Source organism: Pristis pectinata, chromosome 15, assembly GCF_009764475.1.
Source record: "Pristis pectinata isolate sPriPec2 chromosome 15, sPriPec2.1.pri, whole genome shotgun sequence".
NCBI classification, from domain to species: Eukaryota; Metazoa; Chordata; class Chondrichthyes; order Rhinopristiformes; family Pristidae; genus Pristis; species Pristis pectinata.
In genome coordinates this window covers 47293014-47313141 of record NC_067419.1, presented here as the reverse complement: position 1 = coordinate 47313141, position 20128 = coordinate 47293014, and the positions used below count along the sequence as shown (strand labels likewise).

General features: G+C 42.2%; 1 protein-coding gene across 2 annotated transcripts in view; it reads right to left on the bottom strand.

Annotated features, from left to right (window-relative positions):
* The window catches only part of scyl2 (SCY1 like pseudokinase 2), a 58893-nt gene that overhangs the window by 26490 nt on the left and 12275 nt on the right, over positions 1-20128 (bottom strand). For both annotated transcript variants that reach the window (XM_052030104.1, XM_052030103.1), the window contains exons 2-8: positions 19250-19447; positions 10157-10314; positions 9912-10056; positions 7115-7264; positions 4358-4579; positions 1993-2109; positions 899-1024 (exon numbers count right to left, since the gene is read on the bottom strand). In XM_052030104.1, coding sequence (XP_051886064.1) covers positions 899-1024; positions 1993-2109; positions 4358-4579; positions 7115-7264; positions 9912-10056; positions 10157-10314; positions 19250-19426 — 1095 coding nt within the window. In that variant the 5' untranslated portion in view covers positions 19427-19447. The remainder of the gene's footprint in view (positions 1-898; positions 1025-1992; positions 2110-4357; positions 4580-7114; positions 7265-9911; positions 10057-10156; positions 10315-19249; positions 19448-20128) is intronic.

Sequence of the window (20128 nt, the reverse complement as noted above, 5' to 3'; positions counted from 1 at the left end):
GTGGGGCAAGTTTTTTTTTTACATAGAGAGTGGTGGGTGCCTGGAATGTGCTGCCAGGGGTGGGGGTGGAGGCAGATACGATAGAGGTATTTAAGAGGGTCTTAGATAGGCACAGGAATGTGCAGAGAATGGAGGGATATGGATATTGTGCAGGCAGAAGGGATTAGTTTAGTTAGACATTTAATTAAACTATATCATGTTTAAATTTGGAAAAAATTAGGAGTGGTACTGTTGATCCTTCGCTTAAACTTGAAGATACTTGGAGTCCACTTATTCAATACTTTGACATGATGTAGATCCTCTTTCAATAACTTTCCAACTTGGAAGAACGGACTTGACGACATAATATTGCTCTGTTTCTACTGAGAAATTTTAGCCCAGTTTTTTTTCTTTTTGTTGTTTGTTTTTCTTTTAAAAAGTTTTTTTTTGTTTAGTTTATACTGTTTATAATTTTTTTTATTGATTTGGGTTTTTTCTTAAATTTATATAATAAATCTTTTTCTTTCCTTTCTTTTATATTATATTAATTTACTAAGAGATCGTTGGATCTACAGATTTTTTTTATATTTTATTGTTCTTTATGATTATATATGCTATGATTGTTATCCTGATCTCTTTGTATTACATGTATAAATATTGATGCTATATATCAATCTGTATTAATTTGAAAACTAATAAAAAGATTGAAAAAGAAAGACATTTAATTACTAGTTTAAGTAGTTTGGCACAGCATCATGGGCTGAAGGGCCTGTTCCTGTGCTGTTCTATAACCACAAGCTCCATTTACATTTCAAAGTCCCAGAATTTGTGGTTTTTAAGAAAGTCTTTTATTGGTTAATTCAGGCAACAATGGAACTATATTTCACTGCCATATCAATCACGGTAGAACCAACCATACCTTAGGAAGCTTTGGCAGAATTTTCGGCAGACCTTTGTAAAACTGTGACTTCTGGAGGTTGTCTCGCTGGAATAGGGAATCAAAATACTGCAGAGTCATAGCCCCTACATCGTCAAAAAAAGGAATCTGGGAAAGAGCACATGAAATTCATCAGAACAAAAAGAAATAAGAGTTCAAAGGCTGCATGGAAATTCAATTTGATGCCAGAATTATTTTCTGAAACACTAATCAAAAATAACCAAGCACGTGTCAGAGAAGCTTTTTTCAAGAGTGCATACGCTGTCCGAGAATCGTTGGTGAACTATTGATGGATAGAACTCAGGCACTGCTGCAAAGATGAAAGAGCAAGACTGAGGCAGTGCGGCAGTGTCAGAGGAATCAGTGCTGAGGAAAGAATAGCTTTCAGAGGAGCTGGAATGGGGGAATGGATCAGTAACGAGGGATTTCTGGACTGTCAGGCAAGATGCATTTAGGCACTGCTGTACCGTCAGAGGAACTGCAAAGGGAACCCCGTAACATCAGAAGGGCAGTACTGAGGCAGCGACAACCTACAATCAGAGGAGCAAAACTATGGGGAACTGCAGTGTTTGAGGATCGTTTAGGTGGGATTCTGACTTAGGGGCATTCACTCTGAAACGTCCATGGTACCTTTGCACCATTGGCTCCTCAGCCAAGCACATACACCAAAGGTCTGAAGCTGTTGTACTGAGGGACTGCCACACCGTTGGAGGGGCAGTAGTGAAGGAGCGGGAAACTCCTCACTCTAACCAAAAAAAATCACCTGTGGAATGAAATGTTAAGCAGATGTCCTGCTTTCTCATATTGAATGTAAAGATTCCCGAGCAACATTTCTTAGAAGGGCAAGGGGCTCTCCCCAGAGTACTGGGCTGAACCAATGTCACTAAAAATACAGACTGGCCTACCATTTATCAATCTACTGTTTGAGGTGCATAAAATGTGTTTTTTTATTGGCTGCATTTTATAAGTACTTCCGCAGCTGAGAGTTACAAGATCACTGGGCAGAAGAAATAGTCAACTGGTTTTAACATGCAGAGAGATGTAATTTCATATTTGTGAATCTGCTGCCTGCTTACCTTACATAGCTGATCAGCATCTGGTCTCACAGCGGGTGTTACATTTAACAGCAGTTTCAGATGCTCCCGAGCCTCCTCAGGAACCTTCTGCAGTATGCCCGGGCCTAAACGAGTAAGCTACAAAAACAGAAAAGGCATCCATATTTCAAACCTCAGACTAAGTAACAGGAAGTCATGTTCGAAAATCACTCTCAAATTGTCCTCACTTCAGAGCTTTTGTTCATTTTCTCTCTCTAACTGTCATCATTAACCCATCAACTGGGTGACTTCAATAACTTATCCCTGTGGCAACCCTGACCTCACCCTCAGAGGTATTTCCTTTGTCCTACCCATTCCTCCCTTTTTTTGCAACTTAAAACAAACTTGTTTTCTCTTTTTCCCAGTTCGAACAAAGTGTCTATGACCTGACAATCCTGTTTCTCTTTCCACAGATGCTGCCTGACCTGAGTGTTTCCAGCAATTTTTATATTTATTTAAGATGTTTATGCAGTGCTTTTAGTCTTCAAAATATTCCAAAGGAAAAGAAATAATATGGCAAAACAAGTAAAAAGCCAAAGAAATTGTTACAAGAATGAAGGCAGCTGAGCCCTGGAAGTGGGTTCCAATCAAGTACATAAACACAGAGCAAGGAATGGACAAGATGCACTTCTGAACTCTTGATCTCCCAGTTTACCTCGTCGTGGCCCTTACACTGTCTGCCTGCACTGCACTTTCTCTGTAACTGCAACACTATATTCTGCATTCTGTGTTCTTTTCACTACCTCAGCTTAATTATGTATGGTATGAGGTGATGAGGTGTCCGGATGGCATGCAAACAAAACTGTATCTCGATACATGTGACAATAATAAACCAATTTGCAAGAACTTTGGCTGCTGCTGAACATGGTTATACACTTAGTGCAATACATTGAGTTCTGTAATTTCTTTGTCCAACTCGGTTTTGCACTGATTTTGTATCCTGTATATACCATTTTTTGCACTATTTGTGCTTGCACAATCTTTCTGTCTGCGTTTATTGTACGTCCTCTGTTCTATGTATGTCCTCTGTGTGAGTCTGGGGGAAACGACATTTCGTTTCTCCATGTGTTTTACAGCATGTGGGTGAAATGACAATGAAGTATAACTTTATTCCAGGAATTCCAGGAAGTGGAGAGGTTTGGCGAAAGTATTCCTGATCTGAAATAGAGTCATTTCGGAGTAAGACCAATTGCAAAATAAAAGAATTCACTCCCTCAGAGATGATGGATGATGGACTGACAATTGACATTTTCAGAGAGCAGACTGAGGCAAAGTACAAAGGACAGTGAAGACAGCCATGATCCGCCTGACTCTCTAAACTACTGCCGTGCCAAGCGGCTCGCAGGAACTGAGGGGGATACGTCTAGGGTACCCTGTTCAGGCTTGAGAAACTGGTCAGTCTGTTCTGACAAAGCTGGAGGGAGCCAGAGATAAATCCTCAAGGACTCTAGAGGTTACTGTACAGAAGAAGGAGCCACCATTGTTAATGTTAGTCTGAATGAAAGTAAAAGCAAATGAGCAGCTTTCTGCTGGAATGGTTTATAGAGGAACGGCAATAGGTAAGAATATCAGATGCTGAAGAATAGGATAAGGAGGGAAGGGGCATAGGTTGCATTGACAAAGGACGTTATGTGTGATTTAATTAGGGGCAGTTCAGTACTGGGGATGAGGGAGGTTCAAAACACTGGGGCTGTGGGAAAGGACAACACAAATTTGTGAGGCCACAGCAGATGAGGAAGAAAGGGAGCTTGGAAATGGAGCAGTAATTCCCATGTAAAAATGAGTCAAAAGTCAATGTTTTCTAAGTACATGGATAAGAGAGGCTAAGAGGGCTTAAGGGCCATATGCAGGCGGATGGGACTAGCTCGCTGAGCAACCCGCAGTCAGCACGGACGAGTTGGACCAAAGGGCCTGTTTCCGTGCTGTATGAATCTATGACTCTAGCGGAAGTAACAACTGTGGCTTTTATGGGACCTGAAATAAAGAGATTGCAATGTCAGCAAGCAAGGAAGACACAAAGGGAAGCTGGACAGTCAGCAGTGTTGTGGAACTGCAGCCAAGAGTGTCGAGTATGATCTCAGAACAAGGAGTTCGGGTGGTTCATGGCTCAGGTGGAGGGAGCCGGGGAGGTATGACTTAGTGACATGAGGAAAGGGGGTGGACATGAGGAGGATTCAAATGAACAGTCAAGAGTTAGCAGATCTGATAAACAAATCATCAACCTGAAACACACTGCTCGTCTCTCCACAGACGGTCTAACCTGCTGAACATTTACAGCACTGCTGATTTTTATTAGTGTCCAACATCTGCAGTTTTTTTTCGTGCTTTTCGATCGGTAGAAGGTTACCTGATCCAGCTGCCTGCTGAAACTCTTGAAGATGTCCTGCTTGTTGACTTCGAAGATTGGCTTGCCATCATTAAACACAGTGAACATGATACCTCCTAACGAGTACATGTCACTGGCGAGGTCACAGCTCACCGACAGGATGTACTCTGGAGCGACATACTCCGGGTTGGGAAGGCACAAAGGAGGAAGATTTGGGTCCCACTCCTTGCAAGTAAATTTAAGCTGTAAAAGGGAACAAGAAAAATATAAACTGATTTAATTGAATGCAAATTCTAAAGCCAAGCCCCTTGTTCACTTTTACTTAACTTGTTCACAGGTTCACTGCTGGCAAAACGGAATATATTGCCCAAAGCAGATTGTCTTTGGGATGGTAGTGTTCAGTCACCTCTGGAACTATTACCCCTGTGAGTATTTTTTGTCATAGTGACTTGATAAGAAAGTGCTTCCTTGCCAAGAGTAAATCTCACTGCTTTGGACCTTACATCACATGGGGTCGGGACAGCTGATTCCCTGAAGGAGAGCAGAGAATCAAATAAGTTTTTGCAACGATCCTGTTTCATTGTCGTTAATACTGATGGCATCTGCTCTGGCTGTTTAAATTCTCTGGCTGCTGTGATGAGATTTGAACTCTATTTCAAGATGATTAATCAAAGCCTCTGGTTAAACTGGTGATAGATTACTAACCTCGAACATGAACTCTGTTTCAGTCTCCACGAATGCTGCCTGATCTGCTGAGTATTTCCTGTATTTTTTGTTTTTTTACTCCAGAGTATCAGTCCATTAACTTAACCACCAACCTACAACACCCTCCAAAAGCTTCAACCTTGCCCTCTTGCTTTATCCTGATATTACACACTGCTGCCACAAAACATCAAATTTCACGACATACAAGTCAGTGATAATAAACCTGTTTCTGATAACTTCACCAAATCTGCAACCCTCCACGACCTCATACACCTCAAATTCTGACCATTCATTTATTCCACCACATCTTCATCAACCAACGACCCAAGCTCTGGAAATTCCTCTTAAAACCTTCAAATCCTTCCCCTCCTCTGTAGCCCTTTAACACCTACAAACCTCCGACAGATTTGCTACTTGCCCACCCTGGTACCTCTTAATGCAGCCCAGTTTCAAATTCTGTTTTTAAGTGCTCGTGTGAACTACCTTGGGATGGATGTTATTATTTTATTAAAGGCACTCTCTCCTCATTTTCATTAACATCTCAATGAGGAAAATCAGTAAGTAACTTTAAATTTTAAATCAGCACAAGATTTTGTTGTCTCCACTTTCTTCGCCCACTCACATCTGTAACTTGATGATGGTTAGTGACTTGAAACCCAAACTTTATTTCACTCTTCATAGATATTGTTTGACCAGCTAAATCACAGAGAGTTACAGCATGGAAACAGGCCCTTCGGCCCACTGAGTATGTGCCAACCATCAAGCACACATTTTTTCACAAATTATAGAACATAGAACGTTACAGCACAGTACAGGCCCTTCGGCCCACGATGTTGTGCCGACATTTTATCCTGCTCTAAGATCTATCTAACCCTTCCCTCCCACATAACCCCCATTTCTCTATCAGTCATGTGGCTTATCTAAGAGTCTCTTAAATGTCCCCAATGTATCTGCCGGCAGTGTGTTCCACGCACCCACCACTCTCTGTGTGAAAAACTTACCTCCGACATCCCCCTTATACCTTCCTCCTATCACCTTAAAATTATGCCCCCTCGTGTTAGCCATTGTCACCCTGGGAAAAAGTCTCTGACTGTCCACTCGATCTATGCCTCTTAGCATCTTGTACACCTCTATCAAGTCACCTCTCATCCTTCTCTCCAAAGAGAAAAGCCCTAGCTCACTCAACCTATTCTCATAAGACATGCTCTCCAATCCAGGCAACATCCTGGTAAGTCTCCTCTGCACCCTCTCTAAAGCTTCCTCATCCTTCCTATAATGAGGCGACCAGAACTGAACACAATACTCCAAGTGTGGTCTGACCAGAGTTCTACAGAGCTGCAACATCACCTCGCGACTCTTACCTACCCTAACCCATTTTTATTCTCCCAACATTCCCATCAATTCCCCCCAGATTCGACCACTCACTCACACACTGAGGGCAATTTACAGAAGCAAATTAGCCACCAACGCACATGCTTTTGGGATGCCGGTGGAAACCAGAGCACCCAGAGGAAACCCCCACAGCCACAGGGAGAAGGCGCAAACCCCACAACAACAGCACCAGACATCAGGATTGAACACAGACCACTGGAGCTGAGAAGCCTCTGCACCACCTGCTGGGCCACCTATCATTTTCTATTCTTATGCCATTACTTTTAATAGTTGCTTTCCATTAATGATGATGGATTTGTCTTACTTATCTGATCATTTAAAAAAGCTTTTTTTTTACAAATTCAGTGGAAAATTGAAACGTTGCTTTGTACTGCAAATCACAAGACATACAGGAGCTCAAAAGAGGTAATGGCAATGTGGAAAGTGAGCTAACACTATTCCAAATCCCACCACTGAAGCAAGGCTAGGTTATAGGTTATGACCGCATCCACCCAAGAAGGCAAGAAGAGGAGGTCCTACTGCAGTAATCCTTACAGCACAGAACCACAAAACATATAGGTAAGGAGGTGACCAACTTGATCCACCGGGCCACTTCCACCGGATAACAATAGTTGCTAAGAAAATAATGAAATGTCCTGTTAGAATTACAAAAGGCAATTGAATGAATTATCCTGTCCCTACCTCCTGTTCCGAGGAATTAGAAGATGATATGCAAAAGTCAAAACCCATAATTTTCCAGGCACCACTTTTATTCAAAATGATATTCTCTGGTGTCAGGTTCCCGTGAATCATTTTAACACTGCTGTGCAAGAAGGAGAGGCCTTCACAAACCTGCAAGTTAAACAAGTGTGATGTTATTGCAGTTTTAAAATGAACAATTCAAGTAACTGAATTATCATAACCACAGACATACTACAAGTACAGAAGTCTAGAACAGCACGTCCTGCTGAAATTTCTGAAGCCCCAGGCAACCAAAATAATAGTCAGATATTCCTATGCAACAACAGTGTGTGTAACAGAGAAAATACGAAGTGTGGAGTCTTATGCACCAGATACTGAGTGATTGGTTTATTGGTTGGAGCACAAATAACCTGGGGAAATAATTGTGGAGAACAAGGAAATGGCAGAGGGTTTGTACAGATATTTTTCATCAGTCTTTATGGAAGAAGTTACGACAAACATTCCATTACACCAAATAATGCCGGGGAGGAATTAAATAAAGGAATTAAACCATCATTAGAGAATTGATATTAGACAAACTAATGATGCCAAAAACTGACAAGTCCCTGACCCAGATGGTGTGTGGAACGAGCTGCCAGTGGAAGTAGTAGATGCAGGTTCAATTGTAACGTTTAGGAGAGGTTTGGATAGGAGGGATTTGAAGGGAAATGGTCCGGGTGATGAAACTAGGCAGAAGATTTAGGTCAGCATGGACTAGATGAGCCAAAGGGCCTGTTTCTGTGTTGTAGTGCTCTATGACATCCTCACATCTGAAAAGACGTGGCTACTGAAATAGCAGATGCATTGGTTATAATCTTCTAAAATCCTTTGAATCTGGACAAGTGCCAGAGGATTGGAAAACAGCCAATGTGATGCCAATTCAAAAGGGAAGAAACAAGTAACTAGTCATTCTTCAATTGCTAGAAAAATGTTATAATCAAACACTAGGAAGACTAGGACTTTGCTTTTTTTTGTTCTAATTGAGTTCTTTCTTGTAAAAAGTTGTGTGTTTTTTTTCTCATGAATGCTGCTTATATGATGCTCTGTGCCTGTGACTCTGCTGCAATAAGTTTTTCATTGCACCTGTGCATACAAGTACTTGTGCAGATGACAATAAACTCGACTTTCACTTTGATGGAAGCAACAGTAGCACATTTGGAAAACCATAATGTAATCAAGCAGAGTCAGGCATGGCTTCAAGGGAAAACCCTGAGACAAATTTATTGGAGATCTTTGAGGAATGGTTCTCTGCATAGAGTCACCAGTTCAGTATGTCCAATAAGACTTCAGTATCTTGCTTTCCCTCCGATGCAATGCATCATAAGGTCATCACCAATCACAGCTTGTTGCTTATTTCACGAGGCTCTCCCAATCTCTGTAGTGCACACACTGTTGATAGGCCTCAAGGGGAAGTCTGTCTAGACTTAATAAGCGCTTTTGTTTTAGGCATTAATTGTTCTCTTTTTGTATGAAGAACCTGAATTTGTTTAGCATTTTGACAAGACTTCCAAAAATGGCTCAAAACACTTCACAGGAAACTAATTACTTTGAAATGCAGCTAGAGTTGTTACCAAAGTGAACATACACCTGGCCATGCACGTAGCGTTACCTTGTTATTCCTTTTTCACCTCGTTACACAGCTTTGTGGGCCGAAGAGCCTGAATTGTGTTGTAGGTTTTCTATGTTTTCTATTCCTTTTTTTGGCACTATTTATTTATTTTTGTAATTTATTTCTTTGTACTGCACTGCTGTTGCAAAATAACAAATTTCACCTCATATAAGTCAAATAAACCTGACTCTGACAGCAAGGATGTGAAGAACCACTCAGTGTCAGATAGTGTTGATAGAGGGCACTGTTGGGACAGCTCCCAGCTCCTCTGTAACCAGTTTCCACCAGGACGCACTGTTGGCCTTCTCACCACTGAGTCAGTGAAGACTTTGGCCCAAAATCTAGGCTGACACCCCAGGCAGTGCTCACAACCAACAATGCTAAAGAATAATAAAAAGTTATCTGGTCATTATCACACTGCTTACACTGACTGTTGCTTTTCCTACACAGAAGTTACTACACTTCAAAAATACTTCAACGGGTGTAAAGCATTATAAAAGTGCAAGTGCTTTGTTTTCTTTTGACAGAGCACAACATGTAGGCATTGAACTTAAGTTCAACACCACCTCACCCATTGAACGTGCTCCACCATTGGTTAATACTTTAACTCACCATTACTGGCTGCCCGTTTTTCCAGGGCTTGACCACACGAGCAAGAGCTAGTGAGCGATAGGTGGATCCAGGTGAGGAGGGGTGATAGGCAGATGGGGGGAGGGGAGAGTGAGAATAGATCTACCCCCCTCACCTGGATCCACTATCACCTGACAGCTCTTGCTCCACCCCTTCCCTCCACCTTTTTATACCGGCTCTCTCCCCTCTATCTTTCAGTCCAGATGAAGGGTCTCGACCCGAAACATCGACAGTCCATTTCCCTCCACGGATGCTGCCTGACCTGCTGAGTTCCTTCAGCATCTTGTGCGTTGCTCCAGATTCCAGCATCTGCAGTCTCTTGTGTCTCCAACGTAAGGAAGTATACTGGGAGAACTCTTAACTTTAGGATAAATTATAGGACTCCAACCATTTATAGAGTTGAGAACTAACGTAGGATCACTGAACTATGCCCGTGGAATCTTAGAAATCTGTATTTTATATTTTATATGCATCAATTATCATACAGATAAGTATCAAGTAAACACACCATCCACTCACCTGCAACAAACCATATTTGATTTCCACATCATAAAGCTTGTGATCTTTAATTTCTGGAGGTACAGGAGATGGGAGGTGTTCATAACAACCGAGGACATTGGCTAAACTTGCAAAGACGGGCTCCGTGCAAAAGGCTAAACAGTCTCTATAAAGGAGTTAGGTTAAACCACAAAAGAAAACATCAGTTTAACAAGAGTTAATCTTCATGATGAAAGTTAGTAATACATGCATCAGAATGCCTCTACCTGGACTCCTCCAATGGATGCTGTACAGTCAGCAGACGTGGGTGCCTCAATCTCGTCAGCTGCTGCACACCTTTTTTGAGTGATTCAATTATGTGGTCTTTTTCAAATTTCTGGCACTTCTCGATTAGTTTTTTGTCGAAAACAAATACAGCCACTTCCTGAAGCAAGGAGACAAATAAAACTTGATCAGAATTGAAATAGTAAATCATCTTTCTATGCTTTACGATTGATTATATAAGTGATAAAGAAAAGAATACTGTGATAATCAAACAGAGTATGAAATACGTTAACTTCACAAAGGCACTTCACAATGATCATTGGGAGAAATCTGAATCCATCTGCTCCACGTTTGCATAGTGTTAAAAAACCTTTATAGACATCTTGTAAAATGTGTATTCCAATGCTAGGTAAGAGCCTTTGAAACAATGTTATCAGTGGGGTCAAAGTCAAAGTTGAGGTTATTGTCATCTGCACAAGTACACGTGTGCACAGGTGCAATGAAAAACTTACTTGCAGCAGCATCACAGGCACAGAGCATCAGATAAGCAGCATTCACAAGAAAGACATACATAATACACAATTTTTTTTACAAGAACGAACACAATTAGAACAAAAAAAACAAAGTCCATTTTAGTGCAAAGTGGTCATAGTGTTGCTAAACTGGAGTGATTAGACTTGGTTCAAGAACTGGCTCTGAAGCCAGTGGCATAACAAACAGTTCATGGTGCTTCCCTCAGCTTGTCCTTGTACTTTGATTACATTAAGTTGTCCTCGTGTTTTTAATCTTATTACAACATCTAGTTTCTGTTACAGGTTTATGTTATTTCAAGTGGTTTAACCTTAATCACATTAAGTAGTTCAACTTTAACCACGTTATGGTTTCAACCATATTTTTTTCTCATGAGCTCATATTGGTGCTCTAATTCTAGATTTACCTACCTCGTATCTCTGCATTCTTCCAATTCTGGCCATTTTCACATCCATGTTCACCACTGACAGACGTGCCTTCAGCTAACTAGGCACAAACTCTATTCTGCCAGGACAGAGTTGTAGGGAGAGGTTGGACAGGCTAGGACTTTGTTCCTTCGAGTGTAGGAGACTGAGAGGTGATCTTATACAGGTGAATAAAATCATGAGGGGCATAGACAGGGAATCAAGAACTAGAGGGCATAGGTGAGAGGGGAGAGATTGAAGAAGAACTTGAGGGGCAACTTTTTTTTTCACACACAAAGGGTGGTATGTATGTGGATTGAGCTGCCAGAGGAAGTGGTTGAGGCAGAATCAACAACAACTTTTAAAAGCCACTTGAACAAGTACATGGATTGGAAAGGTTTAGAAGGTTATGGGCCAGGCGCTGGCAAATGGGACTAGCTTGGATGGGGCATCTTGGTCAGCATGGACCAGTTGGGCTGAAGGGTCTGTTTCCACGCTGCATGACTCTAACATGGAATTCCCACCCATAACCCCTCCCTCTTCTTTAAACATGTTCCTTAAAAGCAACCATTTCACCATGCTTTTGCTGCTAATATCTCCACTGAGAACTTCGATATCAAACATTGTTCCTGTAACACTCCTATGAAGAGCCTTGAGGGGTTTTGTCACTTTAAAAGCACTACATAAACGCAATTAATTGTACCAATGAAGAGAAATTTAAAGGAACAGACTTAACCCAATTTGTTGTGTGGAAATCCCACAGACAACACTGCTATGAGACAACTTAGCATTCATTTGATGTTCTAATATAATATGACACAAATTCTTGGGGCCTAGCTATCAGTCATGTCCTAATCAGGGTGAATGTGTAACAACGATGAATTACTACAAGGAGGCAATGATTTTTCCTTCTGTATGGTGAGGCTGGTCTTGCTTGAGCCGCTACTAATGAGGGCATCCACTAAGGCACTAATTAATTCCCACGGATTCTGCTTAACGCTGATAATTAAATTCTCAACAGGGAGTCCCAATTAACCAGCTCCACTTCTAAGGGTTTTGAAAACAACAACAAAATAAACAGCTTGACCCATACGCACAAAATCCAGCAACCATTCCCACCCCCACAGGGTAGTTAGAAGGGTTACAAAACTCACTGAACCGCAGACAAAAGGATTGCAGGCACAGTATAGTGGTTAGCGTAACACTATTACAGCACCAGCGACCTGGGTTCAATTCCGGCCTGTAAGGAGTTTGTACGTTCTCCCCATGTCTGCGTGGGTTTCCTCCGGGTGCTCCGGTTTCCTCCCACATTCCAAAGACGTACGGGTTAGGAAGCTGTGGGCATGCTATGTTGGTGCCGGAAGCATGGCGACACTTGCGGGCTGCCCCCAGAACACTTACGCAAAAGGTGCATTTCACTGTGTATTTCGATGTACATGTGACTAATAAAGATATCATAGATTCTAATGGCACTGAATACCAAAGTATAGAAGTAAATTGGTTTATTATTTTCACGTGTACCGAGGTACAGTGAAAAACTTTGTTTTACATGCCGTCCATACAGATCATTTCATTATATCAGTGCATTGAGGCAGTACAAGGGAAAACAGTAACTGATTTCAGAATGAAGTGTTACAGTGACAGAGAAAGTGCAGTACAGGTAGACAATAAGGTGGCTTTCAGGCTTTTGTATCTTCTGCCCAATGGTGGGGGGGGGAGACAAGAGAATGTCTGGGGTGGGTGGGGTCTTTGATTATGTTGGCTGCTTTATCAAGGCAGCGAGAAGTATAGACAGGGTCCATGGAGGGGAGGTTGGTTTCTGTGATGTTGGATTTATTGCAGGTGTTTGGCCGCAGCCTGATTAAAGCAAAATACTGTGATGCTGGAGACACGAAATTAAAAACAAACGGGTAATTTTAGAAAGCCCAGCAGGTCAGGCAGCACGCTGCAGAAAAAAAGAATAGTATCTGATTCAGAATTTGCAGTCACTGATGAGCCAATCTCACTCACAGCTAACTACTAAATAAAGTGCAGATATCCTGTACAATTCCCTCACTGGGGCAACTCTCATGCAGAGCATTCTGTCATGTGATCAAATCATGTGGGAGGGGGAGCAAGCTTCTGACTCCATGAGGGGTTTTGAAAACCACCACAATCAACTGCAGCTTTGGGACATTAATATTTACCCAGCAATTTCAAAATTCATCCTACTTGTGCAGGGTACTACAAACATTCCCCCCCACCCCACCCCACCCCCCACTGCATTTCCAGGTAGGAGGATAGACCTCCATGGAGGAAACTGGGAGAGATCTATTCCTTCAAGGCCCTCTTCATTGCCACCATTTCCTGACACACTTCGCAGGAACGTTATCAGAACACATCACAGAGATGTTAGGTCAGGTGATGAAAAGCTTGGTCAAAGAGGTTGCCTTTAAGGAGTATATTTAAGGAGAGAGAGGATTTGAGTGGGAATAAAAGGTCATTTGATCTGCAATGTTAATTAACGTTGTACTTCTCTCCACAGATGCTGCCTGGCCTGCTTCCTGTCTTTCCAGCTTTTATTTTAGCCCACAGTACATGGTGTGAGTGTCTGAGCAGCTTGTGAACATGGGGACCTTGGAAAGGACAAAGTGAAGGTTTACCAGAATACTGGGAATGAGAGGTCATACTTATGAATAAAGGCTCAAAGACATTGCTACTGGAAGAGAGGGACTCTGATGAAGATATTCATAATTATGAATGAAAACTTGTTTCTGCTGGTTGGTAAATTGCTTACAAGAGGATAATCAAAAAGGCTGAAGTTATAAAAGTACATTCACACAAAGAAAGCAATTGGAAATAAAATGCTTTACCACAAGCAGCTATTGATCCCGAAGCTAAAGTCATCATTTACAAACATACCAGATAGATATTTTTAAGAAACAGACCTTTCTATGGTGCTTTTCATAACTGCAAGGTACTTTGTCACCAATGAAGTACTTATAAAGTGTAGTCACAATTGCAATGCAGGAAACATAGCACACAATTTCAGCACAACAAGCTTCCAAAAAAGCAAAGTCATAATGTGACAAATGAGCTGATAAGATGCTTTGAGCGATGGCTAGGGTTAAGTGGTCTCCAGAACCTGGGGAGAATTCCCTGCTCTTGTTTGAAATCATGCAATGGAAACTTCTAAGCACACCTGAGGGGATCCCAGTTCAAAATCTCAGCTGAAAGATGGTGCAACATTGCCTTGTTGAAGTCTGGCTGAAGTCTCTGGAAAGGACATCAACCCCTAACCGAAGCAAGAGCATTACTGGCAGATCAGGACTATATTGGCTGTGCAACTATCTGCCATCTAAAAATCCCCATTTAGCAGGAAGGAAGAAACGGTTGTTAATTTGGGAAAAAAAAACAACCAAAGCAGATTCAAAAAATCAAACATGATCTCTGTACTATATAAAACCTGTTAAATATGAATTGGTTATGATTTAGGAGACTTTCATTTATCCAGGACCATGCTGGGTTCCGCTTGATCTTTGGACTGGAATTTAAGTTCAGGTTTATTGTTATCACAGGCATACATACACAGGGTATAAATTCTATGAAACTGAGCTTTCTGCAGCAGCAGCACAGCACGTTACAAGACGAGGGCAAACAAATGTAAATTAATATCAATTATTCATTACTTACAGATGTGCAAAATAAACAACAAAATAAACATGACACTAGTGCAAGATTGAGAGAGAGAAAAATATAGTCAGAGGTAGTGTTAAGGTTTTCCAAGAACCTGACGGCAGGGGGGGAGGAGCTGTTATTGAACCTTAAGGTGAGGGTCTTCGGGCTCCTGTACCTCCTGCCTGAAGGCAGCATCGAGAACAGCACATGGTCCTGATTCTGAGATTCTGAGACTGCAAAAACTAAATTAAATAAAATGGTGCCTTCCAAGTCAGGACATTCCAAAGCATGTTATAGCTCTGAAGTATTGCCACTGCTGTAACATGGGATGAGGTCAAAAGGACGCCGTTGAGTTGGATAAAGGAGTTGACCTGGGACGATGAGAGTGTGGTGGGAGTAAGGGATGCAAACAAAAATCTAGCAGCTTCTTACCCAGTGCAATGAACAATAAGTCTTATAAACCAGCAGTACATCATATTAGCAAAATTATTTGTTTTCACAGTTCTGTGGTTGAATGGCCATGATAAAAGGAAGCTTTTCCCTTCTTGAAACTTTTTCCAGTTCTCTAATCAACAATTTATGAACCAGCATTAACATAACAAGATGTCGCGAGGTGCTTCAAAGGACTAATTATGCAATTAAAAATTCATGATAAGTACATAAGAAAATATTAGGGACAACCAGAAGCTCTAAAACATTGGTTTTAAAAGAAAAGTGTATCCCTCTCAGAGGAGGAGATCTTTATGAAGATCCAGAACAAGGAGCATGGCAACTGACATCTTCACACCATCTTCTCACTGCTACCCTCGGGCAGGAGGTACAGAAGTCTAAAGTCCCACATCACCAAGTTCAATATCAGCAATAAGCTGATACGATAGGGACATTTAAAAGACCCTTAGATAGATACATGGATGTAAGAAAAATGGAGGGTTATGGGCTGTGTAGGAGGGAAGGGTTAGACTGATCATGGAGTAGGTTTATATAGGTCGGCACAACATCATGGGCTGAAGGGCCTTAACTGTGCTGTACTGTTCTACGTTCTACTTCCCTTGCACCATTCTGTTCTTGAACCAACTGGCACAACCCTAATCAGCAGTTTAGCAACAATATGACCACTTTGATCACAGAACAAAAAAAACACTTAGTCCATTTTAGTGCAAATTGTGTTCTTGTAATTGTGTTCTTTCCTGTAAAAAATTATGCATACTTTATGTTTAAAATATGCTTTGCTTGTGAATGCTGCTTATCTGACGCTCTGTGCCTGTGATGCTGCTGCAAGTAAGTTTTTCATTGCACCTGTGCACACATGTACTTGTGCAGATGACAATAAACTCGACTGAGTTTTTGACACTAATTGGGAAACAATTAAATTCAGGAATGATCATGGGATCACAAGACCACAAGACATAGGAGCAGAATGAGGCCATTCAGCCCATCGAGTCTGCTCTGCCATTCGATCATGGCTGATTTATTTTTCCCTCTCAACCCCATCCTCCTGCCTCCTCTCCATAACCTTTGACACCCTTACTAATCAAGAACCTATCAACCTCTGCTTTAAATATACCCAATGACTTGGCCTCCACAGCCGTCTGTGACAATGAATTCCACAGATTCATCACCCTCTGACTGAAGAAATTCCTCCTCACCCTGTGTTCTAGAGCGACGTCCTTCTATTCTGATGTTGTGCCCTCTGGTCCTAGACTCTCCCACTGCTGGAAACATCCTCTCCATGTTCATTCTATCCAGGCCTTTCAATATTCGATAGGTTTCAATGAGATCCCCCCTCATCCTTCTAAACTCCAGTGAGTACAGGCCCAGAGTCATCAAAAGCTCCTCATACATTAACCCTTTCATCCTCGGGATCATTCTTGTAAACCTCCTCTGGACCCTCTCTAACGCCAGCACATCCTTCCTTAGATGTGGGGCCCAAAACTGCTCACCATACTCCAAATGTGGTCTTACGAATGCGTTATAGAGCCTCAGCATTACATCCTTGCTGTTATATTCTAGTCCTCACGAAATGAATGCCAACATTGCATTTTCCTTCCTTACTACTGACTCAACCTGCAAGTTAAGGTTAAGGGAATCCTGCACTAGGACTCCCAAGTCCCTTTGCACCTCCGATTTCTGAATTCATTCCCCGTTTACAAAATAGTCTACGCCTTTATTCCTTCTACCAAAGTGCATGACCGTACATTTCCCTGCGCTGTGTTCCGTCTGCCACTTCTCTGCCCATTCTCCCAACCTGTCCAAGTCCTTCTGCAGACTCCCTGCTTCCTCAAAACTACCTGCCCGTCCACCTATCTTTGTATCATCTACAAACTTGGCTATAAAGCTCTCAATTCCATGAACCAGATCATTAACATATAACGTGAAAAGTAGCAGACCCAACACCAAACAGTGCAGAACACAACTAGTCACCAGCAGCCAAGCAGCAAAGGCCCCCTTTATTCCCACTCTTTGCCTTCTGCCAGTCAGCCAATCTTCTCTCCATGCTATTACCTTTCCTGCAATACCACGGGCTCCTATCTTGTTTAGCAGCCTCACGTGTGGCACCTTGTCAAAGGCCTTCTGAAAGTCCAAGTAAACAACATCCACCAACTCTCCTTTGTCTATCCTGCCTGTTACTTCCTCAAAGAATTCCAACAGATTTGTCAGGCAAGATTTCCCCTTAAGGAAACCATGCTGGCTTCGGCGTATTTTCTCATGTGCTTCCAAGTACCCCAAAACCTCATCCTTAATAATGGATTCCAACATCTTACCAACCACTGAAGTCTGGCTAACTGGCCTATAATTTCCTGTCTTTTGCCTCCTTCCCTTCTTAAAGAGCAGAGTGACATTTGCAATTTTCCAGTCCTCCGGAACCATAGCTGAAGAGATTGTGGAGGCATTAGAAGTGATCACTTCTAATGCCTCCACAATCTCTTCAGCTACCTCTTTCAGAACGCTGGGGTATAGTCCATCCAGTCCAGGTGACTTATCTACTTTTAGACCTTTCAGCTTTCCAAGCACCTTCTCCTTAGTAATAGCGACTACACTCACTTCTGCCCCTTGGCTCTCTTGAATTTCTGGCTTGTTGCTGGTGGCTTCCACAGTGAAGACTGACGCAAAATACTTATTCAGTTCATCCACCATTTCTTTATTCCCCATTACTACCTCTCCAGCATCATTTTCCATCGGTCCGATATCCACCCTTGCCTCTCTTTTCATATATCTGAGAAAACTTTTGGTATCCTCTTTTATATTATTGGCTAGCTTACCTTCATATTTCATCTTTTCTCCCCTTATTGCTTTTTTAGTTGCCTGCTGTTGGTTTTTAAAAGCTTCCCAATCCTCCAGCTTCCCACTAATTTTTACAATACTGTATGCCCTCTCTTTTGCTTTTATGCTGTCTTTGACTTCCCTTGTCAGCCACGATTGCCACATCTTCCTTTTAGGATGCTGCTTCTTCTTTGGGATGAACTGATCCTGTGTCTTCCAAATTACTCCCAGAAACTCCTGCCATTGCTGCTATACCGTCATCCCTGCTAGGGAGCCCTTCCAATCAACTTTGGCTAGCTCCTCTCTCACGCCTCTGTAGTTACCTTTACTCAACTGTAACACTGATACATCCGATTTCAGCTTCTCCCTCAAACTGCAGGATGAATTCTATCATATTATGATCACTGCCTCCCTAATCAAATCTGGTTCATTGCACAACACCAAATCCAGAATTGCCTTTTCCTTAGTGGGCTCAACCACAAGTTGCTCTGAAAAGCCATCTCGTAGGCATTACAAATTCCTTCTCTTGGGATCCAGTGCCAACCTGATTTTCCCAATCTACCTGCGTATTGAAATCCTCCATGACCACCATAACGTTGCCCTTATTACATGCCTTTTCTATCTCCTGTTGTAATTTGTACCCCACATCCTGGCTACTATTCGGAGGCCTGTATATAACTCCCATCAGGGTCTTATTACCCTTGCAGTTTCTTAGCTCTACCCACAAGGATTCTACATCTTCTGATCCCACGACACTTCTGGCTAAGGATTTGATTTCATTTTTTACCAACAGAGCCACCCCATCCCCTCTGCCCACCTGCCTGTCTTTTCAAGAGGATGTGTATCCTTGGATGTTTAGCTCCCAGCTGTGATCTTCTTCCAACCACTACTCTGTGATGCCCACAGCGTCATGTCTGCCAATTTCTAACTCATCTACCTTATGGAGATGGAGGAGCACCGAGATCTCAAGGCGCTATAGGGCTGTAGGAAGTTACAGCGGCCACCATAAGGATCAAAAACAAGGGTGAGAATTTTAAAATCGACCCACTGCTTAACTATCAATACAAGTCTGTGAGCACATGTGAGGGATGCAAGGGGCAAGTTAGGGAACAGTCTGCAGCTTTAGAAGACCTCGTCAGGAAGGAGCTAAAGGGACAGAGAGGCATTTAAATTACTAAATTAATCTTAGCTTTAAAAAAAATTAAAATTCTACATTGAAGAAAATGTTGAACATTGTTTTACCTGTTTGGTTGACTTCTTTACACCATGAAAGATCTTCCAGGCCATTCCTGATCCACCACTAGCTATGTGGCGCCCCACTTCAAACTCCCTGGTTACAGGATTTCCCATCACTGCACTGGTAACATCTGCTGTTACCTTGGTAACAGTGCTCTTCAACTTATTAAGCATGGACTCCATGGTTTCAGATGAATGCGTTACCTGCAAGAAGGCAATAAAAGGAATCAGCAGAAGAAAAAAGGTCAACCCTCCACACTTGATTCTTGTGGGTACATTTTTGCCACCAACAGTGCTGCATGCAATGCCAATCCCAGCAGTGTTGAGAGGGATCTGAGTTACTTCTTTCAGGAATTGTTCGAACAAATAATCGGTGGGTCAACTGTTTTATTAGAAGACAACCACCTATTGAAGCAACACACAAGATGCTGGAGGAACTCAGCAGGTCGGGCAGCATCTATTAAGGGAAATGGACAGTCAACATTTCGAGTACCATAGAATCATAGAACCATACAGCACAAAACAGGCCCTTCGGCCCACCATGTTGTGCCATCCATCAAACCACCCTCACACTACCTAACCCCTTCCTCCCGCATATCCCCCCATCCCACACTCCTCCATATGCCTATCCAACAAGCTCTTGAACCTGTTCAATGTATCTGCCTCCACCACCACACCAGGCAGCGCATTCCATGCACCAACCACTCTCTGGGTGAAAAACCTCCCCCTGACATCTCCCCTGAACCTCCCACCCATAACCTTAAAGCCATGACCTCTCGTCTTGAGCATTGGTGCCCTGGAAAGGAGGCGCTGACTGTCTACTCTATCTATTCCTCTCAGTATTTTATATACCTCTATCATGTCTCCTCTCATCCTCCTCCTTTC